This window comes from Loxodonta africana, chromosome 12 (genome assembly GCF_030014295.1).
Source record: "Loxodonta africana isolate mLoxAfr1 chromosome 12, mLoxAfr1.hap2, whole genome shotgun sequence".
Classification (NCBI taxonomy): domain Eukaryota; kingdom Metazoa; phylum Chordata; class Mammalia; order Proboscidea; family Elephantidae; genus Loxodonta; species Loxodonta africana.
Genome location: NC_087353.1, coordinates 84,017,796 through 84,035,303, shown reverse-complemented (window position 1 = coordinate 84,035,303; position 17,508 = coordinate 84,017,796). Strand labels below are relative to the sequence as shown.

General features: G+C 46.8%; 1 protein-coding gene across 4 annotated transcripts in view; it reads left to right on the top strand.

The window, feature by feature from the left end:
- The window catches only part of GTF3C1 (general transcription factor IIIC subunit 1), an 89,257-nt gene that overhangs the window by 29,955 nt on the left and 41,794 nt on the right, over positions 1-17,508 (top strand). For all 4 annotated transcript variants that reach the window (XM_064295736.1, XM_064295735.1, XM_064295737.1 and 1 more), the window contains exons 7-11: positions 9,726-9,887; positions 11,446-11,561; positions 12,578-12,854; positions 13,392-13,609; positions 15,921-16,051. In XM_064295736.1, the coding sequence (XP_064151806.1) occupies positions 9,726-9,887; positions 11,446-11,561; positions 12,578-12,854; positions 13,392-13,609; positions 15,921-16,051 (904 nt within the window). The remainder of the gene's footprint in view (positions 1-9,725; positions 9,888-11,445; positions 11,562-12,577; positions 12,855-13,391; positions 13,610-15,920; positions 16,052-17,508) is intronic.

Sequence of the window (17,508 nt, the reverse complement as noted above, 5' to 3'; positions counted from 1 at the left end):
TATTTTTAATCACATGAATTACATCTTAATATACTTTAAAATTTTTTAACTAAATGAGTAAAAATGAAAACCAAAAAACACTTATAACAGGGTACAGCAAACTAAATTAAAAGCATTAATATGGCAAAAGGGGACATCTAAAAACTTAGATTAGGATTAAAGTATACAAGCTAAGAAAAAAGAGAAATGAGGCATATTAAAGTGTGTAAAAAGCTTTAAGCCATGGAATTAAGAATGAAGCTCAGAAAAACAAAAATGTTAAAGGGTGAGCATAAACATAAAAAGAATTTTAAAAAACCCAAACCCACTGCCATCGAGTCAATTCCGACTCCTAGAGACCCTAAAGGACAGAGTAGAGCTGCCCCATAGAGTTTCCAAGGAGCGCCTGGAGTATTTGAACTGCCGACCTCTTGGTTAGCAGCTGTAGCACTTAGCTACTGCGCCACCAGGGTTTCCATAAAAAGAATGGAAGAAGATATTCTTTGCAGGGAAGCAAAGCATGGCAACACAGGGGTGTATGGGGACTAAGTAAAGTGACTGAGATTGGAACTTCACTGTAGGAGAAAGGGTATAGAATGAGACCCAGTGCATGGGGTGGTTGTGAGGACTCAGCGTGGTGGTGGTTATATTCTTACACAGTGCCTGGTTTAGGACCCTCAAGAAAGGGGCTGCTGTCCTGTTTATCACTGCACAGTTTACACAAAAGCCCTTTCCATCCATCAGTCTCACCTAAAGAACCTTGGGGACCCAAAGAAAGAGGTGATATTTTACTGGATATTTAATGATGAGTCTGAAACCCGAGACCAAGAACATTTATACAATCTCCTAAACCTTTCTAGGCCCCCGTGCATACTATTTTCAGTAGCTTTGCTTCCCAGCACAATTAGTAAGAAAAACGTTAGACTCTGTGGGCCTGTCTTCGGGCATAAAAAAGAGGAAGGAACTGGGGAACATTATACCATTCTGTTACAGCAACTTGCGGTTGGTCTTGTAGGGGGAAGAAGGCAGAAGAACCATCAAGATAACATGCCAGGCACTGTGCTGTTTTATTTCTCTTTTTCTAATCTTTTTACCACTCCAGGAAGCCTATACTGTTTTTTCCTTCATTTCACTGATGAGGAATCTGAGGCATAAATCACTTGCCCCAGGGCACAGAGCTACTAAGCGCTGGTACAGGGACTTGAACACAGAAAGCTGGACTCCTGAGCCTGTGCATGTAATCAGTCCCTGCCTCTACTGCCTCCTGTGAGAGGTGTCAGAACTAATGAGGAGATGAAAGGAGGGTGGCTGCTACTACCAGGTTATTCTAGACGTGCTGTTAGAATTACCCCCGTTTTATAGACAAGGAACCCCAGGCTCAGAGAGGCAGGTAACTTACTCGTTAAATTACTAGAATACAAATCCAGGCTCATGTGAAGCCCAAGCCTGTAACCCGTAAACTGCCCTGACCTCTCTGTTAAACCTGACCCTTTGCAGAAGCAGGAACTATGTCTTATTAATCTTTTATGTGTTCCAGCCCCAACAAATTACGGACTGAAATTGAATTAAAGGCCACAAGCAGTCCCTGACATTTTCAGCCCAGGTGACTAGGTATGATACTTGATTCTCAAAAGCCATGTTTTTCCAAGGCTTATTATTATTATAATTATGAGTAATTATTATTGTTAATCAAAAACCCTGGTGGTGTAGTGGTTAAGTGCTACGGCTGCTAACCAAAGGGCAGTTCGAATCTGCCAGGCACTCCTTGGAAACTCTATGGGGCAGTTCTACTCTGTCCTATAGGGTCACTATGAGTCAGAATCGACTCAACAGCATTGGGTTTGGTAATGATAGCAATAACTATGATACATGTTATATTCCAGCCACCCTCCCAAGCACCTGGCATAAATTAGTTCCTATCATCTCTTTAAGGAAGATAACCCTTCTTTTCCCCATTTCATAGCTGAGGAATCTGAGTGCCAGAGAAGACGTTTCACTTAGCCTAGGTTACGCAGCTGGTAAGCTACAGAGGTAGGTTCCCACCCAGATAGTCTGTCTTCAGAGCCTGTACTTTTAACCTGTGTACTACACAGCGCCCTGGTGCAGTGACTGCAACTCCTTCTATTATTATTCCAGGTGCTACCTTAAATCCTTTGCTTCCAGCCTCTGATCAGGCCTCTCCACTGGTTCACAGGGAATCTCCTCCTCTGGACTGTCCTGTTGGCTTGTTTATCTATCTGAATGACTTCCCTGTGCTGGCCAGTCCCTCCCTCCCTCCCTCCATTCTTTCCTAGGTTGTGCAGGGGTATGTGAGTATGTTGCGGGTGGGCAGTGGTAAGGTACTCAATTTACATGGCGTCTGCCTGGCTTCCCCTTTGTCCACTCATAAAGAGGAAGCCTGCCCTGGCGCTCATTTGTTTGCACCTTGCTTGCATTCTTTCCCAGGTTAACAACTGGTAAAAGCCCCATTTTGTTTGCCAGGAGGCCAACTGAGATTTTTCCCTGGGAATGGAGAAACGTGGACTGTGGCTCCATTTCACAGCCACTCCGAGTTTTTGTTTACAGTGAGCACAGTGCTTTCAGATAGGACTTTGGAAGTCTAACCTAGCCAGGTGGCCTAGTTTGGAAGAAAGGCCACTTGCTCACTCTGGGACTTCATTTAGAGCACTCGGCCCCTCTGCGCCTCAGCATTTCTTTTCTTAAAATGGCAAAAACAGTAACTTACAGAGTCAACATGGTGGATAAGTAAAAAAGCCTCTGGAAATACCTAATGTGGTAGCTGGGTCATACTGGGTGCTCAGTAAGGATGCACGCCTTCCTTCCTTCCTCGAAATGAGTGTCTAAACTGAGACAGCTTTTCCTCACGGTCAGGGGGAGCCCATCCTGAATCTACGACACAAAAGAACCAAGTGATTCCTTTGTGTGGGACTGCCTGCATCAGGATACCATGTCTTTAAAATGCCTGAAACTCCTGTGCTTGTGAGAATGTGCCATGAGCTGGCTGGTTATGCCTCTTCCTGCCTTTTGTTCCTGAAAAGAGAACCATTAGCAGGCACCTTGATTCCTCTGGGGGGAATTGCTGGTCATTAAGGTAGCAGCTCAAATGAAGTGAGAGGCCCCCTTCCCCCGGTGTGGCTGCTTGCCAGGGTCTCACTCTGACCCCATCTGCTTTTTGCTCTGGCTGAGACTCACAGACTGGAACAGTCTCCTTAGAAGAGACAAGTGTGAGCAGAAGGAGTTTTAGTAATAAAAACCAAAAATCTGAGGCCTGGCAAGATGCCTGGTAACTCACTGCCATCAAGTTGATTCCGACTCATAGCAACCCTATAGGACAGAGTGGAACTGCCCCATGGGATTTCCAAGGCTGTAATCTTTACAGAAGCAGACTGCCACATCTTTCTCTCACAGAGCAGCTGGTGGGTTAGAAGCATTGACCTTTCGGTTAGCAGCCAAGCGCTTTAACCACTGTGCCACCAGGGCTCTTTGGCAAGATAACCTACTGGCCAGTAGAACCCTGGAACTGTGGAACAGGTATAAAAGGCCAGTGAAACTGATTATGAGTGGGCCCTTAGATTCATGAAGCACAAATGCCAGGCCAGGCACTGTGCTCCAGCCTTGTCTCTGAAAATTCCCTCCACGAACCCCTGAGGCTAGACACGTTATGGGAGAGGCTGTTGAGGCTGAGGGAAGTCAAGCAGCCTGCCCAGGTTCTCCCACAGGCCAGTGACTCACTAAGCCCTGGTAGGAGAGACCAGATTCTTACCCCTGGTCTATATTGCCTCTCCAGCAAAAGGTTTTTGCAAAGTAAAGATGTGTGTGACGTGCCATGGGGAAGCGGGGGATGGGAGTATTATGTTTGCATGACCCGTATGTTGAGAAAGACCAGGGACAGACACAGCTTGGGCAAATAAAGCAGAGTTTACTTGTCTGATGGGTACAGAAGAAAGCCAGTGCAGTTGGGATTCATGGCAGAGACATCAGCTATGCTCTGGGATTGGCCGAGCTGCAGATCCCATGACCTGAAACCTCGTCAGCTGCCACTTGGGTAAGGGAGGGTCGCACCAGGCCTCAGGAGAGGCCCAGCCTTGGAAGGTCCTGTGGTGAGCTGGAGATTGACCTCCTCTGGGTCACGTGCTCTTGTGAACCCAGAGCTGGTGATGCCCAGTATGAGTTTCTGGAAATAGTTGGCCTCCCTCAGCCTTCCCCAGCCAATAGCCTGTGCTGTCCAGGTGCCTTCCTGAGCCCAGTGCTCAGGCCCAGAGCAGGGCACATTCCCACACATCTCCAGGAGCCCCTCACAACTGTAGAGCAGCTGTGGGGCTTATCCTACCATGCTTTCACCTGCAAGAAGAGAGGGTGACCTAGTAACCTCTCTCTCTTTAATTCAGCTAATGTTTGTTACACCTCTACATCATGCTAGGTTCTGGTGATATTAACAAGGACTGCTAGATTGTTTGAGAACACGGACTCTGGTGCCACAGTTCAAACAACGGTCCAAATCTCAGCTCTGCCACCTCGTAGCTGTCACTTTGAGCAAGTCTCTTAACATCTCTGTGCCTCAGCTTCCACGTGTGTAAAATGGAATCAGTCTCAAGATTGTGAGGCGAATTTGGTGGGTTAACACATGGCGTGCCATGGCACAGTGCCTGGCACATAGTAAGTGCCGGTTGTTAGTGCTAAGTGATTGCTCCTGTCAGCTTCCACGCTACAGGCTTTATAGATATCGTCGCGGGCCCTCCTAACATTGACCCTGTGAGCTAGAAAACAATGCCATCTCATTTTACTGATCGGAAGGCAGATATATTAAGTAATTTCCCCAAAGTCACAGAACTGATAAGTTGTCGAGCTGAGATTCAAATCCATGTACTCCTCCTCTGAACATGTGCCCTCGCTGTTAGTAGAAGAAGCAGGTGTCGTATAACCCCCATGCCATGTGAAGGTGATGGGGTATGTGTCAAGTGCTGCAGTAATGGAGAGATGAGAAGGGTTAACCACTGGGCTATGAGGGTGCTCCTATATTTCTCCCCTTCCGCTTGTGTTTATTTTGAGGTCTGTCTTGTTTATCTCTTCCTGGCTAACTGGCCCCCAAGGAAGTTAAAAAGAAGTGGGAGAAGTAACGCTGGGCTATTGGCTGAGAGAATATCCAGTCAGCCCCCCCAAGTGCTGTATTGTGCCACTGCTCACACAGAAGGTATTCTTAGTCACCTCGGCATCTTTGACTTAGGGACCATATATCATCAAAGGTGTAGCGCCTGGCCTCCAAAGCCAGACAGCCCAGCCGGTCCTCGCTCCATACTTGCTAAGGGAAAGGAGTTTGGGCAAACTGCTTAGCTCCTCAGCATTCTCGTGTGTGATAGCACCTCCCTTCTAAGGCTCGGATGAGGATTAACTCTGGATGCACATAGAGAGCTTCGAACAGTATCCAGGCCATAGTATGTGTTCAATAAATGGTAATATTTTTATTAATAGGAGCAATAACCTGCTCTGTGACCACCATCTTTGGGTAAAATGCGAGAGTTGGGAGGGACTTGAATAGAGGTCAGAGAGGAAGACCAAATGGAGAATGGCTGAGTGGTCAGTGTTCTACCTGTGTGCTGGGTGTGTTAACCACCTGCACAGTCCAGCCAAGGCTTTGTGAATCATTGATGCCTCCATCCATATGTCCCTGCTAGAAGAAATCCCATAGGAAACCCAGCAGCGGACTCAGTCCCAGTCACCCCAGCCTTGAAATGATTTTCACATACTCACCTGGGCCCAAGAGCCCCCTTGTCCCCTGTCTCCTCCTCTGGTTGCTTTAGGGTCCCATCCTGGGAGAGAGATTGAGGGAGAAGGCAAGGCTGGGTCCTGGAACAAAAAATAAAAGGCAGGGGGAAAGCAAGAGAACTGGGAGGACATGGCAGGAGTGGGGGGAACTGAGGCTTGAGGAGGCTGTGCTGGGACTAGGGCCTCTGGCTTCTTCTGATGGAAAGCCGTGAACTGGGCATTTTCTGTCACTTTGAGGAGCGGAGGGAAAAATCAGCTTCAAGTCGGTGTCTGAGGCCCACAGAGGCTGCCTGCACTTCTGCTAACCACTGTGCCTCGGGCCAGCGCTCCCAGAGGACTGTGGTATGTCAGCTACAGGTTCTCTTCCAACAGCTGAACCTTACTCTGAGGGCTAAGTGTTTGATGAGTTCAGGGCACTGAGAAGCTTTATTGTTTGTGAACTTTCCCTGTAAGCCGAGAGCTCTGCCTCCATGAGAGTCCCCTGCCTGCGCGTGGGTGGTTGGCCTGACCTTCCTCAGAAGTCAGTCTGCAGTGCTCATGTGTGGCATTTATATAAAAGAGGGGGCTGGATTGCAGAGACCAGCTTTATTGACATCCCTTCTTGCTGTAGTACCCAAGGATCCTGCCAATCATTACGCTGACAAAAGCTGAAGGAGAAACCATCTGTATTTGTTTCCTATTACCACCATAGCAAATTACCGCAAACTTAGTGGCTTCAAACAACACACTTTTTCTTTTTTACAGTTCTGTCGGTCAGAAGTCTGAAATAGGTTTCACTGGGCGAAAACCCAGGTGTCAGCAGGCCGCATTTCTTCTGGAGGCTCTAGGGGAGAATCCATTCACTTCCTTTTCAGTGCCTAGAAGCCACCTTCATTTCTTGACGTGGGACCCCTTCCTCCACCTTCAAAGCCAGTAGCATACTGTCCTTCAGTCTCTCACTCTGATTGTCCGGCATCCGTCTTATAAGAGTTCTTGTGATTGCATTGGGCACACCTGCATAATCCAGGATAATCTACTGTGGCCGAGATGTCCACCTGTGATGCCAGATGTGCGGTGGATAATAAATCCCAGTCCACACGCCAGCTACGTCCTGTGTTAATCTCAGCTTCCCTTCCCTGGTCAGTTCAGACACCAGGTGCTTCATGCAACCCTTTCTCTTTCAACCCCATTTGCCCAGGGCTAGGTCAACAGGTACTGGCCCCTTCTCTGTTTCTTCAGTCTGATAATCCTTTGAAACAACTCATAAACTGCAGGGAAAGGACTATCTTTAATTTAGCAAAAAAAAAAAAAAGGAAGCTGTTGCCGTTAGGTGCTGTTGGGTCAGTTCTGACCCGTAGTGACCCTGTGTATAACAGAATGAATCATTGCCCGGTCCTGTACTGTTCTCACAATAGTAGGTATGTTTGAGCACATTGTTGCAGCCACCGTGTCAGTCCACGTCCTTGAGGTTCTTCCTCTTTTTCGCTGATACTCTGCCAAGTGTGATGTCCTTCTCCAGGGATTAGTCCCTCCTGATAACATATCCAAACTAAGCCAGACCAAGTCTAGACATCCTCGTTTCTGAGGAGCGTTCTGGCAGTCCATGGCATATTCAATATTTTTCTCCAACGCTGTAATTCAAACGCATCAATTCTTCTTTTGTCTTCCTTTTCCATTGTCCAGCTTTCACATGCATATGAGGCGATTGAAAATATCTTGCTTGGGTCAGGTGCACCTTAGTCATCGAAGTGACATCTTTGCTTTTCAAGATTTTAAAGAGGTCTTTTGTAGCAGATTTGCCTAATGGAATATGTCATTTGATTTCTTGACTGCTGCCTCCTTGGACATTGATTGTTGATCTAAGTAAAATGAAATCCTGGACAACTTAAAAATTTTCTCCATTTATCATCATGTTGGTCCAGTGGTGAGGATTTTTATTTTCTTTATTTTGAGGTGGAATTTATATTGACGGCTGTAGTTTTTGATCTTCATCAGTGTTTCAAGTCCTCTTAACTTTCAGCTAGCGAGGTTGTCATCTGCATATCGGAGGTTCTTAATGAGTTTTCCTCTAATCCTGATGCCTCATTCTTCTTCATATAGTCCAGCTTCTTCAATTATTTGCCCAGCATTCAGATTGAATAAGTATGATGAAGGGATACAACTGTGGCGCACATCTTTTCCAATTTGGCTTTTGTAGACTTTTTAATTTTCTTCAGCTTGAACTTGAACTTGCATATAAGCAAATGGTGGTATGTTCCACAGTTGGCCTATGGCCTTGTTCTGACTGATGATACTGACTTTCTCCATCATAAATCTCCATAGAAGTAGTTGATTTGATTCCTGTGTATTCCATCTGGCGAGGTCCACGTGTATAGTCATTTGTGTTGTTGAAAAAAGGTATTTCCGATGAATAAATCATCGGCCTTACAGAATTCCATTGTGCGATCTCTGGCCTTGTTCCTGTCACCAAGGCCATATTTTCCAACAACTGATCTTTCTTTGTTTCCAACTTTGGCGTTCCAGTCACCAGTAATTATCAATGCATCTTGATTGCATATTTGATCAATTCCAGACTGCAGAAGTTGGTAAGAGACTTTACTCATCTCTTTGGCATTAGTGGTTGGTGCGTAAATTTGAATATTAGTCATATTAACTGGACTACCTTAATCTAATAGAATAAAGGATACAAACACAGAGAATGAGGTCCAGGAGTGGTCTCAGCCCAAAGCTTCTGTGTCCTGGGGAAGCTGCACTTACCCCTCCAAGAGCACATGTTCCTCTCTCCACCCAGGAAGCCCCACTGCACCTCAGTCTCCCAAGGTTTTGGCCTCACCACGTGGCCGTGATAGACTATCTCATGGCTTAGGAGGTTTAGTCAGCATTGGGCAGCCACCAGAAACTAATGCATAAGGTGAAGTATTCACTGGTTCCAGGAATTAGGATGTGGACACCTTTGGGGGCCATTTTTCTGCCTACCACCTCCATCATATATCATAGGATATCTTGGTGTAGAATTATTTCTCCACTGTTGGAGACCTGTGATTCTGCCTGAGTAACCTTGTCCGCTGTCACTTACTAGCGTTGGGAGCTTGGGTACGTTATTTAACCCATGTGTACCTCAGTTTCTTCATCTGTAAAATGCTCCTAGGTTGTTAGGATCAAATGAGTTAGAACATGTGAAGCATTGGATATATTTGTTTTTCCTTGTACCTTTCTAGTCCATGTATACATGTGTCTTTCTCTTGTTCTAACTGTAGGCACAGGCTTGCTATTTTCTTCATATCGTACTGCTGTAGGCTGCAGCATTGGCACAGTGTGATTGTCTGATAAGAGTGTGGTCTCTTATACCACCACTTAGTCCTTCATTGTTGTCTCTTTAGAATACCCATAAAAGTTAATGTTATGAAGACTGCTGTAATGGACCTGTTACTACTTATAGCTTTTGCCTCTTTTTGAATTATCTTCTTGGGACAAATTCCCACTCTTGGCAATCACCCTTCAGGTTATGAATATTACCTGGCCTCTTGAAATGCTCTAGATGAGTTATAGAACACATTACACTGCTGCCACAACCTTTTTGGCATTGAGTATCAGCCTGTATTAAAAGAAAAAAAGATGTTTTCATTCATCCAGCAAATCCTGCTTTTGTGTCTGCTGGGTGCCAGGTATTTCAGGGTACTGGGGAGGCTGAGTGGAAAGACAGGCAGGTTCCTCTTGTCAGGGGGCTTGTCTCTAGCAGGAGATACGGCTGCTTATTTAGCGGGACTAGTGTGGCCCCTCTGGTCACATTATTCCTTTCATTTGCTTTTCTTGGTTCACTTATCTATTGAAAATGAAAAGCAGTTTTATGGAGCAAATTTTCAGGCCTTGTCTCCAATGTGTATGACGTTTCTCTGGGTCTCTTTCTAGCTAAGTCAGCTGTGATCATTGCCAAACCCCTGCCCATTCCCACATGCAATACTTTTTTTTACTCATTGCTGCAAAACCTGTGCTTGTGTTCCTAGGGACTGATGTCATGGTTCGGTGCCTGAAGCTGCTGAAGGAATTTAAACGGAGGTATGAAGATGACCAGGACGAGGACGATGACGAGGAGGTCATCTCCAAGGCAGTGCCTCCGGTGGACATCGTGTTTGAGCGAGACATGCTCACGCAGACCTACGAACTCAGTAGGTCCCGTTCTCACACCTGCCTGCATGTGTTTCCTGGGCGTTTTGATCAAGAAGTGTTTTCCCCAGATATCAAAAGAGGTCTCTGCTCTGGACTGGAAGTGGCAGGGTGCCCTTGAAAGGTTTAGGCTTTTGAATCTGGTCTGAGTTTGAATCCTTGCTCTACTGCTTTAGCAAAGCTGCTGAGCCTCAGTTCCCTCATCTGTAAAATGGATGTGTACCCATACTAGCACATTATGAGAGCTTAATGAGGAATAGGATTAAAACACTTGGTGTAGTGGCTGGTGCATAACAAGCACTCAGAAAATTTGCTCTTAGTAGTAGTATTCAAACATTTGAGAGCCACCTACTAAAATTGGACTGGAGTCACACTGCAGGCCGGGAATTCTAGTGATGGAGTGGGAACACTGTCCCTTCCCATTCCTCACCCTGACGTCTGCGTAAGACTGCAGTGGCCCAGTGCCATGGCTGGTGGGAGCCTCAGGTCCACGTGGGGAGGACAGTGGAGTGAGGTGGCTGTGAAGACTGACCCACAGCAGGTAGGACACCACCCTGGTGAATTGGTATAGCCTTTTGGGAAAACTGTTTGGCAGTTTTATCAACTCTTAACATCTCCCAAAGTGGGTTCCTTAGAAGACTTTGCCAGAAGCTGTCCTCAACCCCTCCACTCCTGCCTTTAGCATGTTACCATCTAACTCAATATAGGACAGTGTTCTAGTTATCCCTTCACCCCAGTGTTTATTTTTATACGTATACAATACAGCAAAACCTCCTTTATCCAAATTGGTTTTACCTGGTAGCCTTACATGGGGATGTATCAGAAAGTAAAGGGAAAATATTTCTGAACATTCAAAAAGCTTTGTCATAAGCTTGCTCTGTAGTTCATGTGCTTTATGGGTGGGACTGCCTCCCCCAGTCCCCCACCAGCCAGGCTTCTTCCTGAAGTTCCCAGCCCCAGATTAGTACTGATACATTAAAAAGGGCACGAGCTGACAAATTATATGGAGCAAGCCATAGAGCACAGTCGTCTGCTAGTCATTTATATAGCGCTAAACAGCATTTTTCTCTTCCATAGTTCCTGCTAGCTTGACTGTGTTAATGGAACAGTCAGTAATTGGTGTCCATGATGCTTCAGAGTCTACCAAAAAAGACAAGGAAATGAAAAACACACACTTAAAAAAGCACTTGTTAATTAAAAATTATTTTGATGCCTTTTGAAAGGGTTGATTTCAGTTGTCTGAGAAATTGTATTTATGTCAGTGACCTCATTTCCTGCTGCTGGATGAAAACAATGGTACTGGAACTCAGTAGATCAGCAGGTGATCACTTGCCATTTAGCGGTCTAACATAGAGACGTCAGTTAGGAAGCACTCAGACTGTTAGCCATTAGTATTTTGACTCCAAGATTCTTGGCCCGGAAGGGAGAGAAGAGCACATTGTATTCTGCTGGTCTCAGCACACTGAAATGTCTGTGCTTAAGGGGAGGGAGCAATTGACTGGAGTTGCACAGAACGGCTCCTTGGCAGCGGTCGGGGTTCATGTGTATTCTTTAATACAGTCGAGCGCCGAGGCACTAAAGGAATTTCCCAAGCTGAAATCCGAGTGGCTATGAATGTGGGGAAACTGGAAGCCAGAATGCTGTGTCGTCTTCTTCAGAGATTCAAAGTTGTCAAGGTAATCCCACGAATCCAGTGGCGTAACGCATCGTCTCTGGATGCACGTGTAATGTGATTCTGAAGGGATGTCAGAATCACAGCCCACTGTGCGGTAGCCCTGCCGACTGGGCATGCCCTGCTATGGGCATGCTGTGTCCCACTCTCACTGTGTTGTTTTGTGTCTTTTTTTTTTTTTTTTTAAGTTTTATTTTTAATTGAATGAGTTGTCTGAAGAAGACGTGGCAACACCCAGAGTGCCCTCATGCCTGGGTATAGTCAGCAGAGGTCCCCCACAGCGCCAGCCATTTGCGATTGACTGCTATCCTAAAGGTTATTGATTCAAACCCATGCATCACAGCGCCATGGAAGAAAGGCCTGGCGATCTGCTTTCGTAAAGATGACATCCAAGAAAACCCCATAGAGCAGCTCTGCTCTGTAACACATGAGTTGGCCATGAGTTAAATTGAACTCGCCGGCAGCGGGCTTGGTTTTAACAACTGCAGAGGACTTAGTGCCATCCCTGGCATGTAGTTGGTACAGAGACGATGTTAATTGTTTCTCCCATTTGGGGCCCTGTTCTAGAAGATAATATGGGACTAGATTGGTGGTAACTTTTTCAGCCATCCTAATGGCCGTGGCTGGGTGGGGCTGGTTGCCATAGTCTATGGCAGCAGTTCTGGAGCATAGAACTCTCTGTGGCAAACGCTCACTGCTTACTGACCCATTTCTCGGGCCAAGCCCTCTGCCAGGTACTCGGGTTATGCGGAGGACTGAGTTAGGGCCCTTGACCTTAAGGAGGTCACGGTTTTATAGAGGAGACACACGTTCAGGACTGTGATTTAGAAAACGCTTATTGGTGGGGGAGGCTGTGGCAGGAAGCTGGGGAGGGAGCACCTGTGAGCCAAGAGCGCAGACAGGGAGATGGAGAGACACCAGTGAAGGCAGAGACCAGCGGTACTAGACACTGCAAACGCTCAGGTCGCTTGAATGCCTCGGTGTTATAATGTCCTTTTTTGACACATCTAATCCCCTCAGGGATTCATGGAAGATGAAGGTCGGCAGCGGACCACCAAGTACATCTCCTGCGTGTTTGCCGAAGAAAGTGATCTCAGCAGGCAGTATGAAAGAGAGAAGGCCCGAGGTGAGCTCCTGACCACAGTGAGCTTGGCCTCAGTGCAAGAGGAGTCGCTTCTGCCTGAGGGAGAAGACACGTTCCTCTCCGAGTCGGACAGTGAGGAGGAGAGCAGAAGAAGGAAGAGGAAAGGCAAAGGATCGCAGGGGGACAGACGTCATCACTCCACCCCGGCCAAGGGTAGGGAGCGTTCTCGGGCCTGGGGGCAGTGGTGGGTAGGGGTGCCCTGGGGCTGCCACTGAGCCCTCTGGGTAGCTTCAGGAAGCTGCCTTTCAGTTCAGCAAACACTGGAGTGTCTCCTTCTTGCCAGCCTCATTCGGGGTCTGATGGTATCACTTAAATCAAACAATCCTAAATTTGGAGGAGATGGTCATGTGATCTGGGTTTCGTTTTGTTTTGTTGTGTCTTTACTTTTAAAAGGTTGGGAATTCCATAAACTCCCCCGTCTCCTTCCCTTCGATTATCTATTTAAGAACTAAGAACACCTCCGCTTCTTCTTATGGAAGATTTTTTTTTTTTTTAAAGGCACAGCATGTACTGCTGGTGGCCAACCTGCAAACTCTGTATCCTTGCTTGGTCCGCTAAGCTAGTCTTTAAAGTGGCTCTAAGTGGAATCCTTTGGTCTGCGTGGGTCTGGTCAGGCCGAGCGTAAATGCCCCTCGCTTTCCTCTTTGATGTGGCTGAAGTTCTTTTGTTCTCCTCCTGCCCTCCCCACAGGTGGGTGGAAGGTCCTAAACCTACACCCGTTGAAGAAGCAGCCATCCTGTTCCTCAGGAGCTGCCGAGGACAAAGCCTGCTGGAGCTCTGTCGGTGGGGACAGCCTCCTCAATTCCAGTGGCTTCTCAGACGGCAATGTGCCCTTTGGTGCCCACTGCATGGAGAGCAACACTGGTGACATAGCTGTGATTGAAGAGGTCAGGCTGGAAAATCCAAAGGTCAGTGATGGCAGCGGGAGCTGGGCGTCAGCCTTGTCATCTCTATGCTAAGGAATCACAACCACAAAGGAATCAGTAACAGTAAAGGAGCCCCATACAGGCGCTCAGTGTATGGCAGGCGTGGGCGGCGGCATGCCTTACAGGGAGGTGGTGCCGTGGGCGTGCTTTACAGGGAGGAAGCAGTGCTTATCGGCACAGTCTGCCCTACACAGACATCCCTGCACTATCATTTACGTGATACTTTCATTTCCAAGAACTTACTCTTTTTATTTAAATAAATTTATTTTAGAAAGCAAATTGGTATCACTACTTTAGTAGTGATACTCAACCTGGGCCTATTCCCTGCCCTCCCCCAGGGGCCATTTGGCAATACCTGGAGACATTTTTTATTGTCACAACTGGGGGAGGGGAATGCTACCAGCATCTATGGGCAGAGGCCAGGGACGCAGCTAAATATTCTGTAAGGCTCAGAACAGCCTCAGCGGAAAATGTCAGCAGTGCCTGGGTTGAGAGACCCTGCTTCAGATGGAAGGCCGATATCATTTGCCATAAAAGAAGGGAATCATAAGTTAGATATAATAAAAACAAAACTCTATTAATGCATTCTGGATGGATAGTAGATACTGTTATGTGTCAAGGTGTTAAGGACGCACTAGAACCAACCCAGTACTTTTTCGTCAGTGTAATTAGAAAGGTTAAAGGACAATTGGGACAACCAAAAAAAAAACAACACGACTTTATGTGAATACTAGAACAAATAAATATATTGTAGATTTAAAAAAAAAAAAGGCAATTGACCCAGGAATGTCTTCTTCACTGTGATTCAGTTCACCTAACACCATGTCCCTTGTCACCTAAAAGTGCCTTAGCTATGCCAGTGGTACCTCCTGCATGATGGGATGCAGAGTCAGGGGACAGGTCACTTAGCCTAGAGTAGACTTGTGATAGGTGGCCTTTGGTGCTACTGCTGCTGTTTCATTCAGGCCTCACAACTACCCCATAAGATAGATCTCAGCCCTGGTTTGTGATGAGGAAAGTGAGGAACTAACCTGCTCAGTTAATGGCCAGGTGAGGACTCAGACCCACATGTGCCACGGTCCCTACCCTGCCTGGTTTCTCACTCTCTGCTACGGAGGTCTGTGCTTTGGTGATACCCCTGTAGCAGAAGTGATGGGCGCATGGGGTGGGGAAGAAGATTTTCTTCAGATTTTTCTGCCTTTTTCGCCCTTTGCTGTCCATTGGATGCCGTAACTCTTCTGAGTCATAATTGATACTGTCTCTACCTGTAGTACCTGGGCCTGCCAGCAGGTGGATCCTGGCAGGTGCCCAAGGGCTTTCCCTGCCTGCCTCCCCACTTTACATCCTCTAACTGGGTCCACACCGCATCCCTTCCAAGCTTTAGAATGGCCTGCTACCAGTTTCCTGGCTCAGGTGTTGCAGCTCTTCCACTTATAAATCTCCTCTCAGAGTCATAGCAGAATCCTGTCCTCCTTTTGCGTACCTGGAAGAGAAGAGTGGCGTGAACCTGAGGGTTTCTTCGCAAAGCATGTTTTCAACTTTGCTCCCCAACAGCCTCGTGGAGAGCGACGGAGCTTACTTACCTGGCTCTCCTTCACAACGGTCACTCTAAAACAGAGAAGGGAGCACCAGGGTCTTTGCATCACTCTTGGGACCCTTCTTGAATCCCTGGAGTTTGTCGCTCCTCAAGTCTCTCCCCACTTTCTTGAAAGAACTGTGTCTCACCAGAGCTCCAAGCAGCTATCAGTGGAATGAACTTGTATCTGCCTGTTCGGGTACCATCACGAGTAACCTTTCTAAGCGAGTTCCCATTTTCCTGAAAGTGCTACTTGAAGTGAAGAGGACGTCAAATGAATCATGCCCTTGAGGCTGTCTTCTGAGGGCTGAGTTGTGCCAAGTGATTTGCAAGGAATATGTTTGAGATAGAATTTCCTCATAGTACAGTGTCTGGCATGTATTCAGTCATCCCTCAGGATGTCGGTTTTTTTCCGTCATGGAAGAACTGCTACTGCCTTAGGAGTTGCTGGAGTAGATGCCTCCAAGTTCTGTTCTGAAACCAGCTGATGTTCATAAAGTTCTCCACAATCCTCTGCTGGCAGGCACCTTTGCTATTTCAAAGCATTGAAGTAGTAAGGCGGTGGGATCCTGTAGGGGCAAGTGATCCTCTTGATTTTCCTCTTTTCAACATGGGAGTAGACATTCCATAAAGAGACCACATGCACCCACAGGAGTGGTGTCCAGCATCGTGCCTTGCTGAGCTAGTGTATTCTTATGTTTTTGGTCTCTGTTCTAGGAGAGTAGCAGCTCCCAGAAGAGTGGGAAGCAAGGCCAAGACAAGCCCCACGAAACTTACCGTCTGCTGAAACGCAGGAATCTGATCATAGAAGCTGTCACCAACCTCCGCTTAATCGAGAGCTTATTCACGTAAGGAGTAGCCTGTCTGCCTGACCTGCATTAACAATAATTCTCATACCAGTTGGTCATCACAGTCCACAGAAATGATTGAGAGATGCTGAAATCTGTTCCGCTATATGGATTCTCGTAGGATCCCTTTGTGGCACACAGGATTTAGAGTTTGTTCTGGTTATTCGAAAAGTGTAGACATTGAATGAATTGGTATTACAATATGCTAGACCAGGAGAAGGAACCCTAGTGGCACAGTGGTTAAGCGCTCAGCAGCTAACCAAAAGGTCGGTGGTTCAAACCCACCAGCCACTCCAGGGGAGAGCAAGGCAATCTCTCTTCTTAAAGATTACACCCTTGGAAACCCTATGGGGCAGTTCTACCCCACCCTGTAGGTTCACTCTGAGTTGGAATTGACTCAACGGCACGTAACAGCAACAACAGACCAGGAGAGAAAGATTGAGCAAGAAATTGAAGTCATGTGGATAGTGCACTTGCCTTTCTCCTTTCTTGGAAATTTGGTGCCAAGGAAGGGGTAAGAGGAACGTTAGGCACGTGATAGCATTGATTTTCATTTTAGTTCTCCATGGAGACTTTAGTTCAGACAAAATCCCCTGGAAGCATAAACAAAAGAGACAGGAGCTGTGCTGTGGAATGAGGTAGAGGCTTTGAACTCTGTGTTGGTCCTTCTAGTATGTTATTACCACCACCTTCTGGGGTGGCATCTTCAGGCTTCAGTGAAAGCTACTTGATTAGAAGGAGCCTTATGCCTGAGTCAAGGGACATGAGTTCTTATATATGCTTTGTCTCCAGCTAGGGGGCGGGGAGACCATCCACAGATACCGTCCCCTGGGTCCCCTCTTCTGTGTAGTGAGGAGTTAGGCTGTTGTCATTGTTGTGTGCTGTCGAGTCGATTCTGACTCGTATGACAGAGTAGAACTGCCCCATAGGGTTTTCGAGGCGGTAATCGTTACAGGTGCAGATTTCCAGGTCTTTTCTCCTGCCAGACTTTCAGTTAGCCAGCCAAGCACTTAACCGTTGCACCACCAGGGCTCCTTGGAGTTTGGCTATGGGTTCTTAATGTCCCTTCCAGCCCTGCCATTCTGTCGTATGTGATCTAGAAATATTACCGGAGTGACTCAGTAAGAGCCAGAAAGTAAGGCAAGGTATATCAAGAGGGGAATCAAAAAGAGCTTCAGATCTGAGGAGTCAGTGGTAAACCAGAGCATTCTTTAGCTGACTGTTATATTAGCATGTAGACTCAGTGAAGGTGAATTTCCATCGTGGTGCTTGGTGTCTCCTGCCACCAGTGTCACATATCAAATCATGTACCCTCTTTAGATCCTGGTGCAAGGCTCAGAATGTGACCCTGCTGTGAGTGATTGCTTGTTTTTAGCTAACTCACCAAAAAGAGGTGATCTTTAATATTTGAAGCAGTTAACCTTTCCAGGGTGAAAACCCCCTTCGGTTCTTCCCTA